We start from the raw sequence: 26101 nt of genomic DNA, 5'->3' as shown, positions 1-26101 counted from the left end.
TGTGTATACACTTCTGCACCCCTGCACCTGGGAGCAAAGGATGAACACCAAGAAGGGCACATGTGCCAAGAAGTGGGTTCAGAGCTACTTTGTTTTGGATATACTTCCCACCCGGGAAGCTTCTAGACACACGTGTACATGCCAGCGCCATAGACTCTACCGTGAGGTATTCATGGAGGAACTGTACCCGGGGTAGCTGCACATGTGTGTTGGTTCACGTTGGCTCACATCAGCTCACATAACACATGTCTAAGCAGGAGTCATTAATGTGGGGGTGGGGTGGGGCAGGGGGTAGTAGAGGAACAGCCAGAACCTGGATGCAGGGGCTCAGGTTCTAATCCCAGCTCTGCCATTAACTTGCCCTTGAGTAAGTTACTCTCCTCCTTGGACCTCAGGGTCCTCCCCTATAAACGGAGGAGGACTAGACCCATTTCTAAAGGCTTTATGTAACAGTGCCGCATTTTCTGTGATTGCTGAGCACTCCAGCTCCTGAAACCCATTCCCATGGGCCTTGGAGGGAAGAAGGAAGAAAGGGTGAGGACGTGGCATCTTGGAACGAAGGGTTGAGACCGAAGGAGGGTAGGGACTGGAGAGCTCCCATCCCCAGCCGGAGGCTCCCTCCCCCCTTCTGTGTGGTGATGGGGACCGCTTACAGAAGCCCCTCTCCTTACTCATCTTACCCAGTGCCAGCTTTGGCTTTGCAGGGACCCAGACCCGCTTCAGCCAGGAGCCGGCCGACCAGACAGTGGTGGCTGGACAGCGGGCCGTGCTCCCCTGCGTGCTGCTCAACTACTCCGGAATTGTGCAATGGACCAAGGACGGGCTGGCCCTGGGCATGGGCCAGGGCCTCAAAGGTGAGTGCCTGGCTACCCAACGCCCGAACCGTCCCATCTTCTCACCCCGTTCCCCACTTCCAGCATAGATTTCTGGACTCACCGTCCCCTGGTTCCCTCAGCACCCACCTCTGTGCTCCAGCCTCCCCTCTGTCTCTGCTCCCGAGCCCCGTCTCTACGGCTTTCCCACCCTGCAGCTCTGCCTCTCCTCCCGCCGTGGACTGGCTTGAGGAAGGTAGAATGAAGCCGGAGAGGCCCAGGAAACCAAGAGACCCTTACATCAGAGAGCTTCAGACACAGACCCCGTGAGGGGCGCTGCAGGCAGACAGCCGTCTAGCAGGCAGTGCTGGGAGACTCCCAAGTCTGCAGCAAGGGTAGGAGAGGGCGCAGGCAACTTCTGAGTCCCGCAAGTGTCTCATGCTGGCCTGGCTCGGTGCCAGCCCCTCTCCTCCCTGCTGCCCAGGCGATGTCTGCTCAGAGGCCAAAAACTCATTTTAATATCAGCCCGAGCACTCATTTATTTATTCATTCAACAAGCCTTTATTAAGCACTGGCTATGTAGCCGGTGCTGAAGCAAACATAATGAGTCAGTCAAACACACACAAAAAACCAACCGGAGAAACCTATATTCTAAAGGAAGTAAAGAGACCTTTGGAAAGGCTGCCCAGCAGAGTGGACACCTGGGTTCTAGTCCTGCCTCCACCACCTGCAGGCTCCGGCTGGGTGACCTTAGGAAAGCCACTTCACCTCTCTGGGCCTTGGTTTACCGATGTGTGAAACAGGCCTAGTCGTTGCAGGCCTCTCTGCCTTAGAAGTGCATTTGTGGCCAGGCGCGGTGGCTCACGCCTGTAATCCCAGCACTTTGGGAGGCCGAGGCGGGTGGATCACGAGGTCAAGGAGATCGAGACCATCCTGGTCAACATGGTGAAACCCTGTCTCTACTAAAAATACAAAAAATTAGCTGGGCATGGTGGCGCGTGCCTGTAATCCCAGCTACTCAGGAGGCTGAGGCAGGAGAATTGCCTGAACCCAGGAGGCGGAGGTTGCGGTGAGCCGAGATCGCGCCATTGCACTCCAGCCTGGGTAACAAGAGCGAAACTCCGTCTCAAAAAAAAACAAACAAACAAACAAAAAAAAGAAGTGCATTTGTGACCTGAACCCAGGAGGCGGAGGTTGCGGTGAGCCGAGATCGCGCCATTACACTCCAGCCTGGGTAACAAGGGCGAAACTCTGTCTCAAAAAAAAAAAAAAAAAGAAGAAGTGCATTTGTGAGTTTTGAACCAAATGGGAGCAGATATTTGTGAAAACACATTTTAGCTGTAAAGCACTGCAATGATGTAAATATGGGTGTGGGGGTGGGCTATATGTTTTTATTCTTATTATTGTTGAGGGAGCTGAGATAATGTGCTGTGAGTTCCATGTGTTACTACAGGTAGGGAAAATTTGTCTGTGTAGAGCCATCCATATAAGGGAAAGAGATGAGTCTGGTGGATTTATTGATGATAGAAAGAAAAAGAAACTGGGAGAGAGAGTGAGATCAATAGATATGGAGTGAGAAGAATCGATAGCCTCTGGATAGACGGAGATCACGGGAAGGAGCAGATGTGGGAACGTGACGGGAGGGCTGGGAAGCAGAAGGGGGTGGGGGAGCCTGGAGGGAGGAGGGCAGAGCCCACTGCCTCAGCCACTGCTTCTGCGGGAAACCAGGACTCTGGTTTAGGGGCTCCTCCAGGGAGCCGGCGGGCCCCTGCCTCATCCTTCTTCCCTGGGGCCGGCCTCAGGCTTCCCCCTGCCTTGTGAGTCCCGCAGAGGTGCTCCCCTGAGCTTATGTCTGTGCCGCGATGCCCTATATTTCCTGGCGCCCACACACCGGCTCTCCCTCTCTCTCTCCCTGTGTCCTTTGCTCCCTGCTGTGTGCCTTTTTCTTTCCGATTATTATGAGAGGCATTTGTCTGCAAACGGCCTCAGAGATTTCACCTGCTCACCTCCCAGCTTCAGCTGCCCTCCTGTCTGTTCCTCCGGCTATATGGCTCCCAGCCTCGCCACGGGGCATCATGGCGTCAGGTGTGTGTGTCTGGGGCCTCACCTGCTCACCTGCCAGTGGTGTCCCGGGAGAGGGCAGAGGAAGGCGTACTGGCACGGGATGGCTGAAGATGAGTCCTTGTTTCAAGGTTGGGCCTCACTCTTCCTGTTTCTGCAGCCTGGCCACGGTACCGGGTCGTGGGCTCCGCAGACGCGGGACAGTACAACCTGGAGATCACAGATGCTGAGCTCTCTGACGACGCCTCTTACGAGTGCCAGGCAACGGAGGCCGCCCTGCGCTCCCGGCGGGCCAAACTCACCGTGCTCAGTAAGGACCCCAGCGCCCTTCAGTACGCCCAGGCCCCATCTCTCTGTGTCCTGGCGGTCTCTCCCACTTTCCCGTTCCCGCTTTAATTTCCCAGCTTCTCCCTCTCCGTGGCTGGCCTCATCCCTGCCCTCATGCTCAAGTCCAGGTAGAAGAAAGTAAAGCAGGCAGGCAGGAGAGGTGGGTGCTGCGGGACGTGGGCTGTGTGAGGCCTGGCAGAGCCACTCAAGGACAGGGCCTTCTGCCTTTTAGAAACAAGCCTGTCCCCACCGGAGCAGGGAAGTGTGGGGTGATGGAGACCCGGGCCCTCCTTCCCCAGCTGTCCTGGCTGGCAGGCTTGTTGCTGAGGGGACCTCTGTCTCCCTTCTACTTTCCTCTCAGCTGCATCAAAGGGTCCCTGTGCCCCCCTCCGCCTCACCCCAGCCTGGCACAGCCCTTCTTCCCCTCAGCTGCCTCCCTTCCTCCCTCAGCGCTCACCCCTCCTCTCAGATTCACCTGGGGGCCTCCTCCAGGAACAAGGGAATAGGACTGGAAGGGATGGGCCTGGAGGCCGAGAGCTGGGGTGGGGGTGGGAGGCTGGGATCCTGCTGTGTCTGGATGGCTGCTGGCTCTTGGAAGTCCTGCGCCCAGGCAGCCACCCACTGGGGGACCAAGCAGATGTCCCTCTGTGGTAACCCCCGAGGCCATTTGCATAATGAGGGGACTCTCTCCTGCAGCGGTGCCACAGAGCCAGAACGAGGCCAGCTTCAGCACAGCCCTTGCCCCCCTGCCCACCTGGCCCCGGCCTCTCTCCAGGCCTCACTCTTGCGGTGCTTCCCTTCAGTCTTCCCGTTCCCTCCAGCACGGCTGTCTCAATGGGCCTCTGACTGTGTTGTGCTTTCTGTCTTTGGCTGGAACTCTGTCCGTCTGTGACTCTTTCTTCCCTAGTTTCATTGACACTGTCCCTTTTTTTGGCCTCCGTTTGATATGTTTTGCCCCCCTTCTTTTCCTTCCCTCTAACTTGAAATCACTGAGTTTGTGGGAGCCCCCAGGATGGATGGGAGGAAGGAGAGAGGAGCTGAGATGAGGGAGATTGGGCGCAAGGAAGGTTTTCTGTTCTTTGTTTGGTTGATTGGTTGGTTCTTTGGAGACACAGAGTCTCTGTCACCCGGGCTGGAGTGCAGTGGCACGATCTGGGCTCACTGCAATCTCCACCTCCTGGGTTCAAGCGATTCTTATGCCTCAGCCTCCTGAGTGGCAGGGATTACAGGTGCCCGCCACCATGCTTGGGTGCTTTTGGTGTTTTTTAGGAGAGACGGGGTTTCACCGCGTTGACCAGGCTGGTCTTGAACTCCTGACCTCAGGTGATCCACCGACCTTGGCCTCCCAAAGTTCTGGGATCACAGGTGTGAGTCACTGCACCCAGCCTGTTCTGTTTTGTTTTTGTTTGTTTTTGCAGGGAGGGAGGTGAGAACATGACAAGTCCTCAGACTGTGGTGAGAAGAGAGAGTCCTAGACTGCCCGTGGTTAGGAGACCTGGGCACCTTGGCCATTTTGGCATCATGATCCTAAAGAGGTGACAACCTCTGGGCATGAGTTTTCCCATCAGTAACATGGCATGATGACACCAGACTTTTCTTAGCAACTGCTGCTTTGCTGCACGGGGACTTGTAAACTGTGAAGGTCTGGGTGAAAGTGAGGTGTCAGAATCAGTGAGGACTGGAGGGACCCGACAGCCGATTTCATTGGATGTAAAGGCCCTGAGGGACCAGGAGTCAAGGCTGTTGGATGATTTGCTTTTCCTCTCTAGGACTAAAATGGGCAGAATTAGCAAGGAGCAGGAATGAGGTTAGACAGCAAAAATTAGAGGGTGAGCATGAATGCCAAGACATCATCTTCCTTCCCTCACTGAAGCATGTCAGCCCCATGCTCAACCAAGCATTCCAAGGAACCATGAGACTCTTAGGAGACCTTCTTCCTTCTTTTTTCCTCCCTAACGCTCTCTTAGACCCTGGCAGTCTCTATCTTAGACCCTGGCAGGTGCCACTGCTGCCCTGGAAAACTGCCATCCTAATGAGTGGGCCTCAATACTCTTCTCTCTCCTACCTTATCACAGAGACAGAGAGATGAAGAAAGGCCGACTAAGCCACTACATGTTGCTGTAGCAATGTCTTACAATGGCACCCAGTGGCTTGGTTCAATCAAGGAGGAACCTGGTAAAGGACAATATCAGTGGGAACCCTAGATGGAAGAGGGCCTTGTTTAAAACCTAGCAAGCCAGTGAGGGAGAACTACATAGCAGGGGAGCCCACTGACTTGTTTCAAGGGCATGCTGGGTATTGAAGGTATGGTCCTTGCTGGCCTGCCTGGGTGATTTGGATGGATGAGAGAACAGGGAGAGCCCCAGGAGTAACTTTAAGCTGAGAGGGAGACAGAGATGGTTAGTCCAGCTGCTCTTCTCCCCTCACTCTCTCCTCTCCTTGTCTTTTCTCTTAAATTCTGAAATACTGCAACAAGAAGACATGACACTTCCTGCACCCCTTCCTGCATACCTGCTTACCTACAGCCTTTGCTTACGGAAACTGGGGGACCAGAGACCAGGCAGGGCAGAAATGAGGAGCGGGCCGTGCCCGGTGCCTGGTACCAGCCTCCCTGCATTGCCGTCAGCCTCACAGACTCCCCTCCTCCCCAGCCATGCTCCTTAGTGGCCCCCCAGCTCCCCAGACCAGCCCTCTTCACAGAATGGCCTCTGTTATTCTTCCTTAAGGTAGGACTTTGAAGGGATGCCTCCCATTCCCCCACAGATGCAGACACAACATAGATACACAGACCTCCAAAACCACGGTGATGAGCATGGCTCCTGGGTCAGGCGAGCCTGGTCCACGTTCCAGCTCTGCCCTCTAACTCACTGTCCTGTCTCTGAGCACATCTGCTTATCCTCTTCCAGCCTCCGTTCCTTATCTGTAAATTGGGGTTAATGATATTTACCACGAAAGGATTAATGAATATACTTTGTGGTAGGGATTAAATGAAGTCACATACAGGAGGCGCCTCGGCTGGCACAAGATGAACGTTCAGTGCATGGTAGAAATGACTATTGTTGATCCCACCACCATTTACAGTTGGCTGCACCTTCTGCGTTTTGCTTTGCCTCTGCAATAACAACTCTGGGGAGTAGGTGTCCATGTTATCTTTGAAGTTTAATAAACAAGGAAACTGAGGCCTTGTTTGATCACAGACTCAGGGGCACAAGAGTGTAGGAAGGCACATGAGCATATTGTATACACATCATAAAAACTTGCTCTTACTCACATGCACACATGGACTCACGCCCTCTAACAGCTGGCTCAGCAGGCACCTTAACAGCTTTATTGTCATTTGTCCCAGAGCTGAAGGGCAGGGATGAGCTCATGGAGGCTGGGCAAAGAGTTGGGAAAATTCTAGAGAAAGGTGGACCGCTGGCAGAGGTGACAGATAGGTAGTCTTTGTGTGAACAAAGGGGAAGGGGGCATTACCAGGGCAGAGGAAGCTGATGCCTTCCCCTTTGTTCACACACCTGGGCATGCACCTGAGCATGGTGTCTCCTCGGGGCTCTGCTCATCCAGGATCTTCCTCCTGGGTGTGGCAGCAACATGTGGCCTTAGAGGGGCCCCGAGAAGACCAGGAGGCCCTGAGCAGCAGCTCTTTATTCGTTTCTCTCCACCTTTCTCTACTTTTCAAGCTGCTCCCCATCCCCATCCCCACACCTGCCCCCATCTGGCATTGGAACCAGATACACCACAGAACAAGGAGGAGGAGCCAGGGAGTCAGAGGATGATTGGCCGGGCAGGAGTTGGAGCCACCGCTACGCTCGTCCAGGCAGCAAGGCTAATACATTCCATACCTCACACACGCCCTGCACATTAGAGTCTGTGTACAGTATCTCATCGGACCTTCACCAGGCTCCAGTGAGTAGGCATTGCTATGTCTTGGTTTCTTCTCTGATGAAGAAGCTGAAACTGAGCGACTTCAGGAACTCATCTGAGATCACAAGACAGGTGAACAAAGGTGCCAGGATTTGAAACCAGGCAGCCTGAATCCAAGTTTTATTCTTTTCCACTATAGCACTAGGCATGCGTGAGTTGAACAGAATGCTAAGACAGGCTGTGAGTAGTTTCTTTCTACTGGAAACCCCAGCGTGGAGACCTTCATTGTGTCAATTCTAGGACAGCCCTGCCCACCACTGGGCACCATGGGTCTCCCTGGGTCTCTTCTCGATTGTTCCATCTGGACCCTCCTCTGAGCCTTTCTTGTCTTTCTCAGAAAGAAGCAAACAAAATCTTTTATCGGTGGGGCACGCTGGCTCATGCTTGTAATCCCAGCACTTTGAGAGGCTGACGTAGGACGACTGCTTGAGCCCAGGAGTTTCAGACCAGCCTGGGCAACATAGAGAAACCGCTTCTCTACAAAAAATAAAAATTAGCAGGGCATGATGGTGTGTGCCTGTACTTTCTGATACTTGAGAGGCTGAGGTGGGAGGATTGCTTAAACCCAGGAGTTCCTTTCTCATTTCTGGTTGATGAACGCTGGGTGGACCAAAATAATTATAATCAAAATCTTTCTGCCTTTATTTCATCCGCATCCCTTCATTAGTTCAGCAAATATCCCTGAGCACCTGTGATCACCCAAGCTGTGGGCTAGACATTGAAGGGTTGATAGTATAACAGAAGCAGCCCCTGCCCTCAGGGAACTTATAGTCTGGTTCACCTTAGAAGCCTATGGAGATAGGGCAGGGAGAGCCCCCCTTATTTGCTAGCATCAGACATCGGTTAATTCAATTCTGTAAACATTTAGCAAGAGCTGACTTTGGTCACATTCTAGGTACTGGTGACCATATGAATATTAGTGAGACAGGGTTGCTGTTTTTCCAGGGATAATAGTTTTGGTTGGGGCAGGGTTAGATCACGGTTAGAAGTAAACCAAATCCAAGGCAGATGGCGCTAAGAGCTCTGAGTGACTGGCGGGGGCCTCCACAGTGCGGGTGGGCTGTGGCATGGAAAGCCTTGTGCATCAGCTGGGATTTGAACAGGATGGGAAACACTTCAACAGAAGCTGTGGGAGAAGGGCATGCCATATGGAAAGCAGGACATTGCAGGTCTTGGCTTGAGGACCCTGAACAGGAGGCTGAAATGCTTGGAACTGATGCCATAGACATTTGCAGCCATTGAAGGTGTTTGAGCAGGGGAGTGGCACATTCTTAGCTGTGCTATAGGGAAAAAAGCCTGCTAGCAGTGTGACATGGAGCTTACTGTAATAGGCTGGCCCATCTGGCTGCTCCAGGGCAGAGGAGCAGACAGGAGGGAGGATGCGAGAAGTCCTGTGGAGGTAGTCACCTTTCCAAGCCAGACTCCCAAGGATGTGAGCTGTACTCAGAGCCTGAGATAGCCCAGCCCTTTCCTAAGTTTGAGGCTTCCATCTGTAGCTCTGAGCAAAAGTAGGGTATGCCGCTCATGCCTGTAATACCAACACTTTGGGAGGCTGAGGCAGGTGGATCACCTGAGAGGTCAGGAGTTTGAGACCAGCCTGCTCAACATGGTGAAACCCTACTCTCTCCTAAAAATACAAAAATTAGCCGGGAGAGGTCGTGGGCATCTATAATCCCAGCTACTTGGGAGTCTGAGGCAGGGGAATCGCTTGAATCCAGAAGACGGAGGTTGCAGTGAGCTGAGATTGTGCCACTGCACTGCAGCAGGGCGACAGAGCAAGACTCCGTCTCAAAAAAAAAAAAAAACAAAAACAAACAAAAATACAAAAACAAACAAAAATAGTAAGGGCATGTAGTACCAGAAACTATTACAGGCCAGGAGAGAAAAACAGACAAGGACTGGGAAAGATGTGTGAGCTGAGAACCTAGGTGAAACCACTGCAAGAGCAGTGGAGACAGTGGTTGTAGGTTAGGGGCAGGGTGGTCCTGCCTACCTAGAGGCGCACCTGCAGGTGGAAGGATGCTTCCAGAGCCAGGAGTTTTGGTCGTCAGGGAAGTGTTAGCCACACCCTGCGCTGACTTTGCTTTGCTTTCTCCCACAGTCCCCCCAGAGGACACCCGGATTGACGGAGGCCCTGTGATTCTACTGCAGGCAGGCACCCCCCACAACCTCACATGCCGGGCCTTCAATGCGAAGCCTGCTGCCACCATCATCTGGTTCCGGGACGGGACGCAGCAGGAGGGCGCTGTGGCCAGCACGGTGAGCTCCGGCCAGCTCCCCCAGCTCCTCCTGGGCCTAGCCCAGCTCACCTCTCCTTTCCCACAGCGGTTTGAGCACAGACTCAGGGGCACACAGACATGAGAGGGGTCCTAGAGGTCGTCTGGTTCAACTCTGTCATTCCACAGTTGGGAAAATTGAAACCCAGAGAAGAGAAATGAATTCCCAGGTTTACTGTGTCATTCAGTAGCTGAGCAGAGACTAATAGAAATAATAAGTTGCCATGGATTAACCACCTACTGTGTGCCAAACACTGTGCATGCTAAGCACTTTATGGACAGTCTCTCTTAATCTTTGTACGAGTCCCATAAAGGAGGCATTATTTCCAACTTACCAAAGAGGAAACTGGTGCTCAGAGAGCTTGAGTGACTTGTCCAAGGTCACACAGCTGGCAAGCAGCAGAGCTGGGTTTTGTACCTGGGTCTGACTGCTTTCTCTCCACTGATTACTTCTGCCTCTTTCCTTCAGCATCTGGTTGTCAGATTATTCCAATCATCCCAACAAAGAGGCTGGGGAAGCAGGGATCCTTATATGCATTTTATAGATGAGGAAGCCATGAAAGATATCAAGTGACTTGCCCAGGATGACACAGCAGAGTGGACAGCACCGCTGAAATTCCAATCCAGATTTCCTGTCTGGGGTCACCCTGCCAGCCGTGGGTAAACATGTGGATTCAGCCCTTTGCTGGTGCTGCAGGAGCACTTCTCAGTGTGGGGAGAGAGATGTTCCCACGCTCCTCAGCATGCAACCCCAGGGGTACCTGGATTCTGGCTTCAGTTCTGCCCTGAGCACACTGTGTGACCTTGGACAATTGACTTCATTTTTTCTGGCCTTAGTTTCTCATTTGACAAATGATCATTTGGCCTGAGTGGTACTTAGCCTTTTCACAACCAAAAACTGTTCTTTTTCATCATCAGGGCTGCATGTTGTTCAATATTTTGGCAACAAAACAAGTTGGTTTGTTAACGTCCATTTGTCATCCACCCCATTTTTCATATTCATTAAAGACAGTGGAGCTTCAGAGCAGCACGAGGCAGTCAGTGTTACTGCGCCGGCCCTGAACCAGCCCTGTCCAGCAAAGCAGCATGCATGGTGGTCCAGCCACAGGAAAGTGTCAGCTACACCTTACTTGGATTAATAATATGGCTTCCCTCAGGCCGTTTGCAATATGGGAAACAGCTCAAGGGTTCCTGTGACCATATTTAAGGACCTTTGGCTGTCACTGAGCAAGTGTGAGACCTCAAGCCTGTGAGTCCCTTCCCTGCCCTCAAGGAGTGTACAGTTTAGCAGAAGAAACCTAACCCTGAAACACTCACACATGGTGCCTACGAGCAAGGCTGGATGTGCGTAGAGCTGTGAGCAGGACGCAGTTACTGCTAAGGGCATAAATTCAGTCTGGGAGAGAGTCCTTGGGGCTGGGCTGGCTGAAGAAGGCTTTCCAGAAGAGAAGGGCTTTGCGCTGGACCCACAGGAGTGAGCGCCAATGTGAACCGTCGACTTTAGTCATAGTATGTTGGTTTTGGTCCATCAGTCGTAACAGACTTATCGCTCTAACACAAGGTGTTAGTAATGGGGAAAACGCTAAGGTCGGGGAGGAGATATATGGGAACTCCCTGTGCTTTCTGCTCAATTTTTTGGTAAACTTCGCTCCAAAAGCTAGTCTATGATCTGGACATAGTGGCACACTCCTGTAGTCGCAGCTACTGAGAAGGCTTAGGCAAGAGGCTCTCTTGAGTCTAGATGTTGGAGGCCAGCTTGGGCAACATGGCAAGACCCTAAAAATATATAATTTTTAATTAAAAAGAATTAATAGTCTATTGCTTAAACACACACACACAGAAAACAGGCTGTGGGAGTGAAGTGGGGGTGAGCTTTAAATTAAAGTACCCCTCCAGCCCAAGCCCATCTCTGAGTCAGGTCGCCTTAAGAGCAAAGGAGGGGGCTTTTAGCGTGACCATGTCTCCCACCCTTGTCATGTCCAGGAATTGCTGAAGGATGGAAAGAGGGAGACCACTGTGAGCCAGCTGCTCATTAACCCCACAGACCTAGACATTGGGCGTGTCTTCACCTGCCGAAGCATGAATGAGGCCATCCCCAATGGCAAGGAGACTTCCATCGAGCTGGACGTGCACCGTGAGTGGCCTAGGGGGAGCGGTCTGGAGCAGGGGGATGGGAGGAGAATGTAGGCAGCCTTTTGAGAAGCACAAACTAAGAGTCCCCCTGTGGTCTCCAGGACAAACGCTCACCTTCTTCACATCTTTCATTCCCTGGATTAAACTGTGGGGACTAAAGGCTGGTAGAGAGCATTGGCTGTGGAGTCAGGCCGTCCCCAGGTCTAAACCAGCCTGTTATTAGTCAATGATTTACACTCTCAGGGCCTCGGTTTCCAATTCTGGGTACTGTATATTGCAAAAAATAAAATACTGGCCTACAGTCCCTTATTCAAACTAAACGTGATTTGGTGGCAAAGCCTGAACCAAGGCTCTTCATAGTCTTTAATTCAGTCTTAAGTTTCACTGCAGATGTATTCGTATGTGTGGCTATGGGATGTGACTCAGATGCTGCTAGGGATCTTACACAGTAAACGACCTGTGCACAGCATGCTTTTCTACATTTGAAACATTCTGAATTCTGAAATGCGTCTAGTCCCAAGGGTTTCAGATAAGGGATTGTGGACCTGGACCTGCCTCCTGGGGTTGTGAGCATTAAATGAGATATAGCAGAAGAGCATCTAGCATGGAGTATTCTTACCTGGTAGGTGTGTCATAAATTACCTCTGCCCAGGGAGCCATGGAGGTGTGGGCAGCAACTGGAGATGCCCAGACCCCATCCCTTTTAGTGAGCCAAGCAAGCCCACACTGACGCCTAGTGGCCACAGCGGGTCATTAGTCCATTGCCTTATTTGTCCCTTTGGTGCCTTCCTTGGTGGTCACCCTAGCGTGCCCCCTAGAGGCTCCATGTGGAAAAGGTGAGAAAGAGCCTGTTTATTGGAGGTGGTTCACTGCAACCTCAAATTCCCAGATGCCCCCCAGAGTGATCAGGTCTGAGTGTATGTGTTAGGGAGGGAAAAAGAAACTCAAGGGACAGAAAAGACCCTGACTCCCTGTCCTCTACTTTGCAGACCCTCCTACAGTGACCCTGTCCATCGAGCCACAGACGGTGCAGGAGGGTGAGCGTGTCGTCTTTACCTGCCAGGCCACGGCCAACCCTGAGATCTTGGGCTACAGGTGAGGGGGTCAGGGTCTGGGAGCACTCTGGAGAGTGATACAGAAGAGGTCGGGGTTGGAGCCTGTACTGGGGAGGCCAGTGTTGTGGGTGTAGTTGGGAGGGTCTGAGCCCTGATCCCACCTCCATGTTGCCTCCTCCCCCCAGGTGGGCCAAAGGAGGTTTCTTGATTGAAGACGCCCATGAGAGTCGCTATGAGACCAATGTGGATTATTCCTTTTTCACGGAACCTGTGTCTTGTGAGGTTCACAACAAAGTGGGGAGCACCAATGTCAGCACTTTAGTAAATGTCCACTGTGAGTAGCTGGGAGGGCAGGGACGGGGACAGAGAGCAGGGGCCACCGAAGGGCCTGGGGCAGAGTCGGGGATGCCTCCTCCAGGGAGGTAGCAGGACAGGAGGAAGAAGATTGATTGGCGTTAACCCCATGAGCTTGAGACTCTAACAAGTGGCTTCATTCTCCCTCACAGTTGCCCCCCGGATTGTAGTTGACCCCAAACCCACAACCACAGACATTGGCTCTGATGTGACCCTCACCTGTGTCTGGGTTGGGAATCCCCCCCTCACTCTCACCTGGACCAAAAAGGACTCAAACATGGTAAGACTCTTAACTGCCTATTCTGAATGCTGGGGGGAAGGGGCGTGGCCACAGATGGGCGCAGAGGAGTCCGGGGGGCTGCAGCATTATCTTTCAGATTAAACCTGGGCTATTTCTAGGGTCTTGGGATTTGGAGGAGAGACACAGTGCTTATGGTTATCCCCACCTCTTCTCACAGGACAGCTGCCAGTTCAGAAGCACTGGGGGACAGACCCAGCTGTGCATGGGAAGCAGGGGGGGATGGGAGGAAGGAGGGCTTGGGGCGGGCCTGCTGCAGTGGCGAAGGTCTGGTAACTAACACCGCACAGGGCAGTGGGGAAGCTGAGGCGATTCGCTAGAGAAGGCTGGAATGGCCTTTAGCTCCTCAGAGACCATGGTTAGATCATGTGGGCCAGAACTGCAGGAAGAGGAATCTCAGAATAAAATGTCCTCACAGTAAAATGTTCAAGGAAAATACTAGAACAGATCATCAGAAGAGGCTAATCCTCCTAAAATGATCGCAGCCTTCACCTACCCTCTCTGGTCTCCACCCCGTCCCTGCCCACTCTTGAAGAGGTGTAGGTGTACTTACGTGCCAACCTGTGTAGAGTCAGGGCATGGACCAAATGGACTCGGGAACCCCATTTCCCTTCTGGGAATTCACTTGTGGCCCTTCCTGCTTTCTTTCCAATGCCTCCGATGTGGGGCCCTCATGGACCTAGGGGCCCAGGCCTCCTGGCTCCCCACCCGAGGCTGCTCTCTCTGCCCAGGTCCTGAGTAACAGCAACCAGCTGCTGCTGAAGTCGGTGACTCAAGCAGACGCTGGCACCTACACGTGCCGGGCCATTGTGCCTCGAATCGGAGTGGCCGAGCGGGAGGTGCCGCTGTATGTGAACGGTGAGTGAGTGGCCGGAGAGGCAGCCGGGCCTGGGTGGGCCGGCACTGCAGTTTCTCACTGGCTCTGACTTGTGGCTTCTTGCCTGCAGGGCCCCCCATCATCTCTAGTGAGGCGGTGCAGTACGCCGTGAGGGGTGACGGTGGCAAGGTGGAGTGTTTCATTGGCAGCACGCCACCCCCAGACCGCATAGTAAGTGCCAGGCCCGCCCGCAGGCAGCCCAAGTCCTGCTTCTTTGCCCAGGCCCGGCCTCCTCTGGCCTCCGCTGGTTTTGCTCCTTCAATTTCCCCCTCCCGTTTCCATCCTTGAATCTTCTGCCTTCTGTCCATCTGTCCCTTTACCTGCTCAAACCCACCTCCTCCCTTACTTGTTATGTATCCCTGAGCAAATTACTTAGTGTTTTGAAACTCAGTTTTCTCATCTATTAAACAGGGGCAATAACTCCTACCTAATGGGGTTGCTGGGAGAAGTCATGGCAGCAACAGGTGTGAGACGCCTAGGCCAGCCCTCAGTTCATGTTAGTTCCCCCTCTCTCCCCTGGGCTAACACTCTCCCTTTCTTCTCCTTCATCTGTCCTGTCATCGACCTCCTGCTCTTTTCCTTGCTCCCCCCACTTCCCTGTCTCCTCCTCCCCCGGCTTCTCCCTCTTCCTTCCTCCCCATCGGTTCTCCCGCCTGCCTGGCCCACTCTTCTCTCCCTCCTGCCTTTCTCCTACCCGCCCCTTTGCCTTGCCACGCTCCTCCCTCCTTTCTCCTCTCCCCCACACCATGAGCCATTAATTCCTTCCGTGACCATTAACTGTCAAACCCCTCATCACATTTAATGACCATTTGGCTAACTCCAGGGCTGCCCAGGGACACTTCATTACCACGGCCGCCCAGGCAGCAGGCGGCTGGGCTCCCGGAGGGCTTTCCTTGCAGATCTAGGAGGATTGATCCCTGGAAAGGAGCCAGTTCTCAGCTGCTCCCCCTCCCTTAAGTTCCACTCTGAGGAAGGGGCCACGCAGGGGAATGGCCCGGCTGAGGGGTCAGGGATGGAGGGGTCCGGGAATACCCCATTGTGGGTTCTGCCTGTTACGAGTCTGTGGATGAGTCTCCAGGGCCAGCCAGGCAGGTCGTGTGTGTTGGTTCAAGATACACCTAAAGATTGAGTTACACTCAATTAGAATCACAGGCTGGGTGCGGTGGCTCACACCTATAATCCCAGCGCTTTGGGAGGCTGAGGGCGGCAGATCACCTGAGGTCGAGAGATCAGCCTGACCAACATGGAGAAACCTCGTGTCTACTAAAAATACAAAATTAGCTGGGCATGGTGGTACATGCCTGTAATACCAGCTACCCGGGAGGCTGAGCCGGGAGAATAGCTTGAACCTGGGAGGCGGAGGTTGTGGTGAGCCGAGATTGTGCCATTGCACTCGGCCTGGGCAGCAAAAGTGAAACTCTGTCTCAAAAAAAAAGAATCACAGACTATCAGAGATGGAAGAAACCTTGAGCATTGTCTAGCCCTAGCCTGGTTCGGTCAATGTATACATGAAGAAGATGAGGCCTAGAGCGGGACAGGGAGGCCACACGGGGGCTTGATGGGGAGAAGAGCCCAGCGTTCTTGAGGACCAGTGCAGAACATTTTTTGCATCTGGGGTTCCCAGTGTTGGTTCATTGGATCAGCTGCATCCACATCACATGCGATCATTATGAAAATAGAGATTCTCCTCCCTGGAGATCCCTATTTAGGACATAAGTCCCAAGAATTTATATTTGAAAGAATCTCCCTAGGTAAATCTGATGTCAGTCATGTTTGAGAGCCACCGCTCCCCCTTGAGTGGAGACTCAGTGCCAAGGGTGTGAGGCAGTAGGTGTGACTCAGGTTTGTTACAGGGAGGTGTTAGGCTGGGCTTGGGGGGCACACATGGTACATAGGGGTGAGGGTGCCTTGAGGGTGGATCAGCGGGCACGTGGGCATGGGCTTCTGCCACCTGCCCCTTTCTTAACTCCTTCCTGCCCTCTCCACCACAGGCATGGGCATGGAAGGAGAACTTCTTGGAGGTGGGGACCCTGGAACGCTATACAGTGGAGAGGACCAACTCAGGCAGTGGGGTGCTATCCACGCTCACCATCAACAATGTCATGGAGGCTGACTTTCAGACCCACTACAACTGCACTGCCTGGAACAGCTTCGGGCCGGGCACGGCCATCATCCAGCTGGAAGAGCGAGGTGACTGGCAGTGCTGCCTGCCAGCTGGGGTGCAGGGCAGCCTGAGGATTCTGCTCCCTCTTTTCTCCTGGGGCAGGGCTCAGCTGCTCCCCTTCCCTTGAGCTCTGCTCTGAGGGAGGGAACACACAAGGGGATGTCCCGACTGGGAGGTCGGGAGTGAATGGGTTTGGGGCTGCTCCCCTCTGGTTCCTGCCTATTGTAAGAGTCTGTGCATCAGTTTCCAGAGGGATCTTAACTCCAGAGGGAAAAGAACTGTTTTGGGCCTCCCCACCAGAACCTGGCCTCCATGCTCAACTGAGGAAATTCCCTTACTTTATTAAAGTTTACTGAGCATTTGCTATGTGCTAGGCTCTGCCCTAGGGGCTGCAGGAAGTGCTGTGAACAAGACACAGTCCCTGACCTCAAGAAACTTTCAGTGTAGTGGAAGGACTTACAGAGTGGTAGCAAATGAATTCAAATGGAGAAGAATCAAATGAACTGCAAACAGGAATAACACTGCCTATCTCACTGTCTTGTGAGGATTAAATGAGAGAATATTTACAAAATACCAGGCATATAATAGGTGTTCAGTAAGTATGGGCCCCCTTACCTCTTCAATAATTGTTACTCTGCTAGCAGAGAAGTGTTCTTTCCTTTAAGGCATTTCTCGCATGATAAAAGAGGTATTCCTTTGACTTTTGGAAGCTCCCACGTCCGAGGAGGAAAATATAGCATTTTTCGTTTTATTTTTTGAGAACTAACCATTTGACATAGGAGATGGGGAACCCCATGGAAAACGACAGCATCCCATCAGTTCAGTCTTAACAGAGCCTGCCAGCAGGGGGTTGGGGTGGAAAAGAATGGAGTAGATACAGTAATGTGAGGCTCCACAGGGAAGGATCTCAGAGGGGAGGAGCTCTAAGCAGGATCTGGATTCAACCAGGGCTGCTAGGAAGAAAGAGAAGGCTGGAGGCAGGATTCCTGAGTTCCTCCTCGGCTCTGGGAAGCAGAGGAAACCAGGAAAAACTCTTAGAGCCCTGAGTAGATAGGTGCAAATGGGGCAGTCACGTGGTATTATGGATGAGAAGCTGGTCAAAGATGTCAGAACACAGGTGGCAGACTGGAGAGTTTGGAGACAGCTGACCTCCAACAAGAGCAAGGAGCCAAGCCCCAGGCATGTGGGCTGAAGGACAGGGATAGACAGACAACCAAGGCCAGGGCACACTCCTGCCCCAGCTGCAGGGATGAGACCTGACCATGATCTCCACTCTGATGGAACTGGAGCACAGACAAAATCCAACCACAATGACCTTCCTCTCAAATCCAACCCTGACTTAAACCTAACACTGTCCGCAGGCTCAGTCAAAACTTGGCCCTGTACACAAGCCAGGGTGGCCTCTGTAGCTGTGGCCTAGCCTTCAGCCAGCACTGAGCTTAGCTCCCAGTACAACTCCAGCCTCACCCCTCCACCTTTCCTTCCCCATCGAAAGAGGTGTTACCTGTGGGCATCATAGCTGGAGCCACCATCGGTGCAGGCATCCTGCTCATCTTCTTCTTCATTGCCTTGGTATTCTTCCTCTACCGGCGCCGCAAAGGCAGTGAGTATGGGCCCTGTGCAGCCCACAGCCTCCCCAGCCCTTCTGGGGCCACGACAGGCAGTGCTCGGCATGGATGGGGGGTTGGCTGTTGAGCTTCAGCCCAGAGGGAGCCAGAAGCAGCCACTGCAGAGGCTAGCAGGAAGCACTTGATCCAGGCCGCCTCTCCCATCCCAGGTCGCAAGGACGTGACCCTGAGGAAGCTGGATATCAAGGTGGAGACAGTGAACCGAGAGCCACTCACAATGCATTCTGACCGGGAGGATGACACCGCCAGCGTCTCTACAGCGACCCGGGTCATGAAGGCCATCTACTCGGTGAGCGTCCTGCTCCTCCCTGGCCTCCTGCCCTCTCCTCTGTCTGAGGACCAGCTCCATCCCAGCTCTAATATCCACTGTCATTCTCTCCTTCCTCTGTTGGCCTTCCGTGGTCCTGCCACACACACTCTCCCACATTCACACACATACTGTCTCACACACACCCCCAGGTTAGTTTCCTCCAGCAGAGGATAGGCAGGTGGGGTTCTCCAAAGGCTTCCTTTGCCCCATCTTTTCCCCCACAGACTGTGAAAGCTGGAAACCCCCAGAGGCTTTCTGGTCCATCTGCCTCATTGTTGAGATGAGGAATCAGCCCTGGAGAGTAGCAGTGACGTTTACAAGGTCACATTATATGTTAGCAACAACGCTAGTGCTTGAACCCAGGTCTCTGGCCTCTTCTGCCACATCCCAGAGCCTCTGCTCAGAGAACTCAGAGCTCAAGTCTGCCTTTGCCTTCAGACCCCTCCCGTGAGCAGGTGGCCTCTGAGTGTGGGGAGGGGTTGGTGAGAGGCAGGAAGGGCAGGGCTTCCGCCTGCTGATGCCCCACTCCTGCTGCTCCGCAGTCTTTTAAGGATGACGTGGATCTGAAGCAGGACCTGCGCTGCGACACCATTGACACCCGGGAGGAGTATGAGATGAAGGTGCGGAAAGGGGAAGGGCCAGGGCACCAGGGCCGGTAGGACAGTGGGTCTCCGAGGGCCCACAGCGGGGAAGTGAGGACAGACTTGGGGAGGAGTGGTTGGGAGGGTTTTTGAAGGAGCAGAGGAGGTGGAATACTAGATGGGGACATGGGGAGAGCTGGAGGAGGAGGCCCAGAAGGCCATGGTGAGACTTGATCACCACCCAAGAGGTCACACCGCCTCCATCCTCTTCTCTCATTGCCCCCAGGACCCCACCAATGGCTACTACAACGTGCGTGCCCACGAAGACCGCCCATCTTCCAGGGCAGTGCTCTATGCTGACTATCGTGCCCCTGGCCCTGCCCGCTTCGACGGCCGCCCCTCATCCCGTCTCTCCCACTCCAGCGGCTATGCCCAGCTCAACACCTACAGCCGGGCCCCTGCCTCTGACTACGGCCCTGAGCCCACACCCCCTGGCCCTGCGGCCCCCGCTGGTACCGACACAACCAGCCAGCTATCCTACGAGAACTATGAGAAGTTCAACTCCCATCCCTTCCCTGGGGCAGCTGGGTACCCCACCTACCGACTGGGCTACCCCCAGGCCCCACCCTCTGGCCTGGAGCGGACCCCATATGAGGCGTATGATCCCATTGGCAAGTACGCCACGGCCACTCGATTCTCCTACACCTCCCAGCACTCGGACTACGGCCAGCGATTCCAGCAGCGTATGCAGACTCACGTGTAGGGGCCAGAGCCTGGCTGGGGCATCTCTGCGGGGCAGAGGAGAAGGCTTTCACAGCTGTTCCCTGATATTCAGGGGCGTTGCTCATTGCTCCCTTCTCGGACCAGCCTTCCTCCTCCCACCGTGGCAGGTGGGGAGCAGGTCTCCCAGAAACACCCCGTCCCGAGGATGGTGCTCTGTGCATGCCCCAGCCTCCTGGGCCTGCCCTTCCCTCTTCTTCGGGAGGATGTGTCTCTTCTGACCTGCACTCTTGCCTGACCCCTGAATGGGTACAGGGAAAGTGAAGGTTGGGGAGAGCCGAGGGGGCACTTTTTAGCATTCCCTTTCTATCCCACCCCTCTGATCTCCTGTAAGTGGAAATGGGGGTATCCAGGGGTGGGCAGACTTTGGCCTAGGGACATGAAGTATGGGAGGGGGTGGCAGTGGCACAGATGAGTGGAAACAGGAGAGGCTGGCCTGTCCCTCTGCTGTCTCACTCGTGCCCTGGGTGCATCTCTCCTTCCTCAGGATACTGCAGAAGGGAGCTTGGATTTATTTTCGCTCTTGTCTACAGAACAGCCGTAGCACTGCATTCAAATCCAGCCTTCATTCAGCTGGGATCAAAATGCCAGTCACCTTGGCTGCCCACTGTGGACATCTGTCTGTCAGCATGCAGAGGGATCCAGGAATCCCCGGCAGCACTGCCCGCTTTCCTTCTCCTATGTTGGGCCAGCCAGCTGAGTCAGGGTCCCGGTGGAGAAAGAAAGATGAGGACCACATCCCGATGGACTGGAGACCACTGTGTGCCACACAGCAGTTTCCAGAACCAACACTAGAGGGAGCCACCCAAGCCTCTTCCCCCGCCATCTGCCCCACTTCCTGGCTTTAACGCTTGAGCTGGTTTAGGGAGTGATGAGGTAGGGATGGGGGTACTGTAGGAGGAAACGAAAAACAATGAAAACCTCATTTGGAAAGAAAAGCTGTAGGGATTCCCCCACCTAAATACAAGTCCCAGTGGAAAGAAAAGGTGGTACCTATTCTTCTCCATGGGGTTCCTAACACCTTCCATTACTCTCAGCCTCCAAGCACTTTGAATCCATTTTATACATTCAGGTTGCCAGACCTGTCACGCAGTGGGCTAGGATAGGGTTAGGAGGGGCCTGGCCCTCGGGCTCTACTCTCCTACCCTAGGGCCCATCAGTTGATTGGAGGCCACCTTCCAGAGGGCGTGAGAGACAGGTCTTGGTTTTTTAAGTGTCTTTTTTTTTTTTTCCTTGGACCAATCAGATTCCTTCTTCCACTTTCAGTGCCTTGAGTGTTAAGCTTTGGATGACCGACCCTACGTGGGCGGCTGTGCAGGGAGTGGATACTTGTGAGCCTCAGACACACGGTTAAGTGTTACGGTGTTAGGGGGGAGATGGGTGAGGGGACCTGGAGAGGTAAGGGGCCTGGAAATGTCCCTGATGGAGAACTTGTGCTGACCAGGAGAAGGTGGCGCAGAAGGGCACCAGGCATTCCACGGGCCATTTCTCCTCCATGTGCACGCACATCCAACACACACCTTCCACGTGACCGCTTCTCAGCTGCCACCTTCTGACCAAAGAGAACAGGCCCTCCAAGGAGAACCTGTACCCCTGCCCCAGCCTCACCTTCCTAGGAAGCAGTGTCTGGAGTCAGCCGTTTCCCGCCTCTCCAACTGCATGTCCAGCCCAGTGGAAGGCAGGGCCTCTGGTGCAATTCCCAAAGCATTCCTTGCCCTTTCTCCATGGTCACCATTCATAACTCATGTTCGCATTAATGGGTTACACGCTTATCAGCTACAGGCCATTACCACCCTTACGGATGAGTCTGGGGGGTGACATTCCTGGCCAGTCCCTTGCTAGTAAGGAACAGGTAGTACCCAAGAAGCAAGTCGCTCTAGCTCTAGCCTCACAGGAAGCCTCTGTATCCTCCTTCATTTCAGCAGAGAAAACTCCTGTGAAATGGGCCATACCTTGGGCATTTACAGGCTGCCAGCTGTGTTCCACTCCTGGAGGCTGACACCTTTCAATAGAGACCTTTTATGAGAGCTCAGTGAGAAGGTCTATCAAGAAATGCAGATTCCCGTACAGACAAGTTCATGTGAATTTCTATTATTTTCACAAAACCCAGAAGCTATGGGTAACCCAAAGACTTAAAGTCTAAAGATGGTGGTGTTTTAAACATGAGTATTCCAAAAAAAATCATTTTTGTTTTGAGTTTGGCTAGATTCTCTTATATATCCATTTTTGGCTTAAGTGTTATTTTCATTCTACTGAAATGATGGAGGGACAGGCTTACGGTCACTAGGTAATTGAGCTAAAGGTGCAGGGATAATTGTTGAGAAAGGAAGCCTAGTTTTCAGAAGCCCGACAGAGCTCCTTCACTGTTCTGTGCTCCTTAACACATCAACTGGAGCCTCTTGGGTGTCAGGCAAGCACCCTGGAAGGCACAGGGAAGTATCAGGTAGTCTCTGCCCTCTGTTACTTACATGCTGGTGGTGATCAGAATCTGAATTGGAACCTGCCTGGCGGGCCCAGTGGAATAGCTTTTCTGGGGAGTGGAAGGTATCATTGATCACAGAGCTTTGCTGTCGAATCCTGGAGTCCTGCAACATGGTGATGCCTCAGTAGTTGCTGATCCTGATCACATCTGATGGCTTGCTTTGGTGGGAAGAGCAAGGAGACCCAGGACCCAGACCCAAAGCTGCCAAGGTTAGATCTCAGCCTAACTCTTTGTTCATTGCCCCCAGTTTTTCTGGCCTGCAAAATGAGGGGGGAGGGTTGTACACATCTAAAGCTATTCTGTTTTTGCTGTGCCCATTGGGTGGAGGGGTAAGGGTGGGACTGCCCATTGCTGGCAAGAAACTGGGAGCAGTAGCAAGCATGGTGAGGGCTGGGGAGCTGGTCGGGGTGGGAGTTCTCTCCTGTTCGAAGAAGCGTTCACCATGGACTTCATTGTCTTGTCAGAAGTGTTGTGAATTAGTTTCCCCCAGGGACCCCTTTATCCCAAACAGCAACATAAAACACACCCTAAGCCTCAGAGTAAAATTGATTTGGGGTTATCCTTTGGCCATTGGGTCATCTGTGCTGCTCCCTACTCATTTCTGATGGGTTTGCAAAGGTGTCTTTTGCCAGGTCAGGCCACAGTGAGTTTCCTGTACTATGTGCCTAGGTTTCAGGCAGGCACTGCTTCTGTAGGGGAAATGGGAGCAGCCTTCCTCCACCCCGATACTTGGCAGCATTCCTCTGGGCCAGGGTCAGCTTGTTCCTCTTACCAAATAGGTGAAGCCTGCAGTCCAAGGTGCCTGGAGCCAGAGGTCAGGGAGTAAGCACAGCTGCCCCCCTGAGGAGCAGTAGCTTGCAAGGGGAGCCGGGAGAGGAAAAGGGGCACAATGGCATTGGCATACATTCTGGATCTTGAAGGGGATCTTGTGATTTTGGCTGAGCCACGGTCACTCCCCTCGTGAAGGGCCCACCCTATATCCTAAATTCTGCATCCTTCAAAGTCCAGCCACAGAGTTTGCATGAAGCAAAAAGCCTAATAAGTGAGAAAGGAAAGAGGCCAGGGATGGGAGCAGTGCCGTGCTCTCCTAAATGAATGGAAATGTTAGTATGAGCACCCTGTCTTCAGGCAGCGTGCTCTCTCCTTATCCCAGCAGGGCGACTATCCTCTTAACTCGGAGGGGAGCTCTATCTGCTTTCAAAACGGAGCACGTTGCACTGGAGTTTCCTGCCCTCGTGCCCTCTCGTTAACCTGTCAGGAGCCACAGTCCCAGGCTCCGTAAAACAGAATCGGTTTCTCAGTAAACTTGGCCTGTGTTCATAGTAATGTTCAGCCATTTGGGTTTGAAGAAAACCGCGTTAAAGCCGAGACCCCCTTTGGAGCGAACTGCCTTGTTCCTTGCTGCGTGGAAGGTTCTGTCCTCACAGCTAAACTCCAGTTCCTCCCCAAGCACCCTGGCCTCAAAATCCTGGCTTCCCCACCAAGTCAGTGCTGTCTGACCTGAGCCAGGCCGCCACTTGGTGCCGCTACAGGCCACTGTGCATGTTGAGAATCACTGAAAAGGAGTAGTGAGCTCCTGACCCTGGTGAGGCCATAATGAACACTAAAGGGCAAAGACCAAGGGATGTAATTGAAAGGCAATTTATATTTTTGTGAAGACACTATAAAATTAGCATTCCCATTCCCTTGGCTGCCTCCTATCCCCGCTATGGTATTTCATCTCCTCTCCTCAAGGCCAGACTTTGTGAAAGGCGTTGGCTCACCTTTGTCGGCGTGGTGCTGGCGCTTACCTCTGGGCTGGTGGAGAGGACTGAGAGATGTGAGGTTTGGTAGGTAGGGGGTGGGTGTGGGAGGTAGGGGGGAATCCCATTTTCTTGCATCACTGTGAGGGAGCTCCAGGCCCTGTCCCTGGAGAAATACTTGCTGCGCAGAAGTCACAGGCCATACTGGGCAGTTCTGGTACAAACCTGCCCTTAAAAATAATAACAATAGTAATAATAACCCCATTTGCATAGAACTATCACTCATTCCTGCCAGTCTGCTGTCCCTACCCTGGTTTTTTGCTGGCCCCAACCACTGGCCTTGTTGAGTACTGTTGGGCCCTGGGCTCTTCTGTTTGCTTCTGGAGCTCTTCAGATGCTGCTCCCCTGAGAATACTCTAACTCTGCGGAGGGAGCAGCCAAATTCCCAATCCGATAGAAGTCCACACAATCTTGTTAGCAACAGTGACCCAGAAAATTTTGCTGCGTCCAGTTTCACCAGAAGAGGCCCAGGGCTCCCTGTGGTCACATTTTCTACCCAGCCATTCTTGGGATTACAACCTCCATTTCTAGCTCCAGTTGAATTTTCTCCACCCACACCCCAGAAATAAACGGATCCATGATGATAATTATGAGAAGAGAAAAAAAGATATTATTTTTGTTAGGACAAACCATCGTAGATTTTTAGCAATGTGTATCTGTGTGTCCCTCACACCTTTTCCTATTCTGCCTTTTTTTTTTTCCTTTTTTTAAAAATATTATGTACTATATTTTTAGTCTCAAACACACTATATATTATATATATTTAATTTTTATATATATATAAATATAAATGTTTTAAAAAGTACCATGTTTTGTGTTATTTAATGCATTAACAGGTAGTGACTTAAAAGCCTGTCTGGCTTTGGGCGATAGTCCTGATTTGGGCTAAAAAACAGGTTTGGATTGAGATTGCAGAAACAATGTTTGTGTCACCTCCAGGCTGTGGTGCGCATGCTCTAGTTTGCTACTTGTGCAGAACCCCGAGGCCAGTTACGGCAGTTCAGGGACAAACAGCTGGAGGCTCTAGCGTTTGGAACACAGCATCCAAATGTTCTGTGCCAGATCCCATTATGGGAATGGGAAACGGCGAGACTTTTGAATCTGAGATGCAGATCCCAAAGGAATTGGGACAGGCAGGTGTGTGAGAACGGCTGGTTTTGTTTATTTAAAATGCTGTGGTTTGGGTAAAAAGCAAAGTTACCAGGTCTCCAACCTTTTGAACCTGTAGTGAAGCAGAATGAGAAAAACAGATGTTGCAGCAATGCACACACACAGAGGCCATCCTGCTGAGAAATCCTTAATTCCCTGAGTTGGGTTCCCAAGGGTTTCACTTTGCTCGTTTCTCAGGAGTGTTTGCAGATACCCGAAATTGCTTCCAGATAATGTTTTGTTTTATTTTGTTTTGGAGTTTTGTTTTATTGTAGAGACAGGGTTTCACTGTGCTGCCCAGGCTGGTCTCGAACTCCTGGGCTCAAGCAATCCACCCACCTTGGCCTCTGGAATCGCAGGGATTACAGGAGTGATCCACTGCGCTTGGTCCAGATAATGTTTTTTAAGCTATAAGTCATTAGAGAAGGCCAGGCGCGGTGGCTCACACCTGTAATCCTAGCACTTTGGGAGGCCGAGCCTGGCCATCATGGTGAAACCCCATTTTAGAAAAAAAAAAAATCGTTAGAGAAATAGGGTTTATTGTTTTCTTCATCCAGTCACCAACCAAGCAAGCTCAAGCCAGTTTACAGTAGCCTTTTTTTTTTTTTTTTGTATACACGGGGCACTCAACGTAGGAAGATAGGATGTAAGAGCTGAAAAATACTTTAGAAATAATGCAGCCCACTTCAGAGGGGTAGAACTCAGAGCACTGGAGGTGCAGCTGAGGGAGGGCGCACGGCGCCATGGGGCCTGGGGTTTGCAGGCATGTAGCCAAGACCAAGAACCTATAGGTAGCCCCAGGTGAATCCAACCTGGATGGGAATGAGAGGCCAAGGTGCAGGGTAAGTTTGGAGGCTGCGGCCGGGTGCAGTGGCTCAAGCCTGTAATCCCAGCACTTTGGGAGGCCAAGGTGGGCCGATCACAAGGTCAAGAGATCGAGACCATCCTGGCTAACATGGTGAAACCCCGTCTCTACTAAAAACACAAAAATTAGCTGGGCATGGTGGTGTGTGCCTGTAGTCCCAGCTACTTGGGAAGCTGAGGCAGGAGAATTGCTTGAACCTGGGAGGCGGAGGTTGCAGTGAGCC

General features: G+C 52.7%; 1 protein-coding gene across 2 annotated transcripts in view; it reads left to right on the top strand.

Annotated features, from left to right (window-relative positions):
* KIRREL1 (kirre like nephrin family adhesion molecule 1) overlaps nucleotides 1–24669 on the top strand; it is a 110264-nt gene extending 85595 nt beyond the window's left edge. The window contains exons 2-15 of one of the 2 annotated variants that reach the window (XM_017503719.2): nucleotides 705–854; nucleotides 3034–3183; nucleotides 9226–9383; nucleotides 11384–11534; nucleotides 12523–12628; nucleotides 12774–12922; nucleotides 13095–13222; nucleotides 13924–14098; nucleotides 14188–14288; nucleotides 16109–16307; nucleotides 17777–17884; nucleotides 18059–18198; nucleotides 18762–18839; nucleotides 19087–24669. In XM_017503719.2, the coding sequence (XP_017359208.1) occupies nucleotides 705–854; nucleotides 3034–3183; nucleotides 9226–9383; nucleotides 11384–11534; nucleotides 12523–12628; nucleotides 12774–12922; nucleotides 13095–13222; nucleotides 13924–14098; nucleotides 14188–14288; nucleotides 16109–16307; nucleotides 17777–17884; nucleotides 18059–18198; nucleotides 18762–18839; nucleotides 19087–19563 (2270 nt within the window). In that variant the 3' untranslated portion in view covers nucleotides 19564–24669. The remainder of the gene's footprint in view (nucleotides 1–704; nucleotides 855–3033; nucleotides 3184–9225; nucleotides 9384–11383; nucleotides 11535–12522; nucleotides 12629–12773; nucleotides 12923–13094; nucleotides 13223–13923; nucleotides 14099–14187; nucleotides 14289–16108; nucleotides 16308–17776; nucleotides 17885–18058; nucleotides 18199–18761; nucleotides 18840–19086) is intronic. The other variant, XM_017503720.2, reaches the window with a different exon arrangement.
* The last annotated feature ends 1432 nt before the right edge of the window (nucleotides 24670–26101 follow it).

This window comes from Cebus imitator, unplaced genomic scaffold (assembly GCF_001604975.1).
Source record: "Cebus imitator isolate Cc_AM_T3 unplaced genomic scaffold, Cebus_imitator-1.0 Scaffold313, whole genome shotgun sequence".
Classification (NCBI taxonomy): Eukaryota; Metazoa; Chordata; class Mammalia; order Primates; family Cebidae; genus Cebus; species Cebus imitator.
Note: the sequence above shows the minus strand (reverse complement) of the source record. Positions and strands in the feature narration are given on the sequence as shown.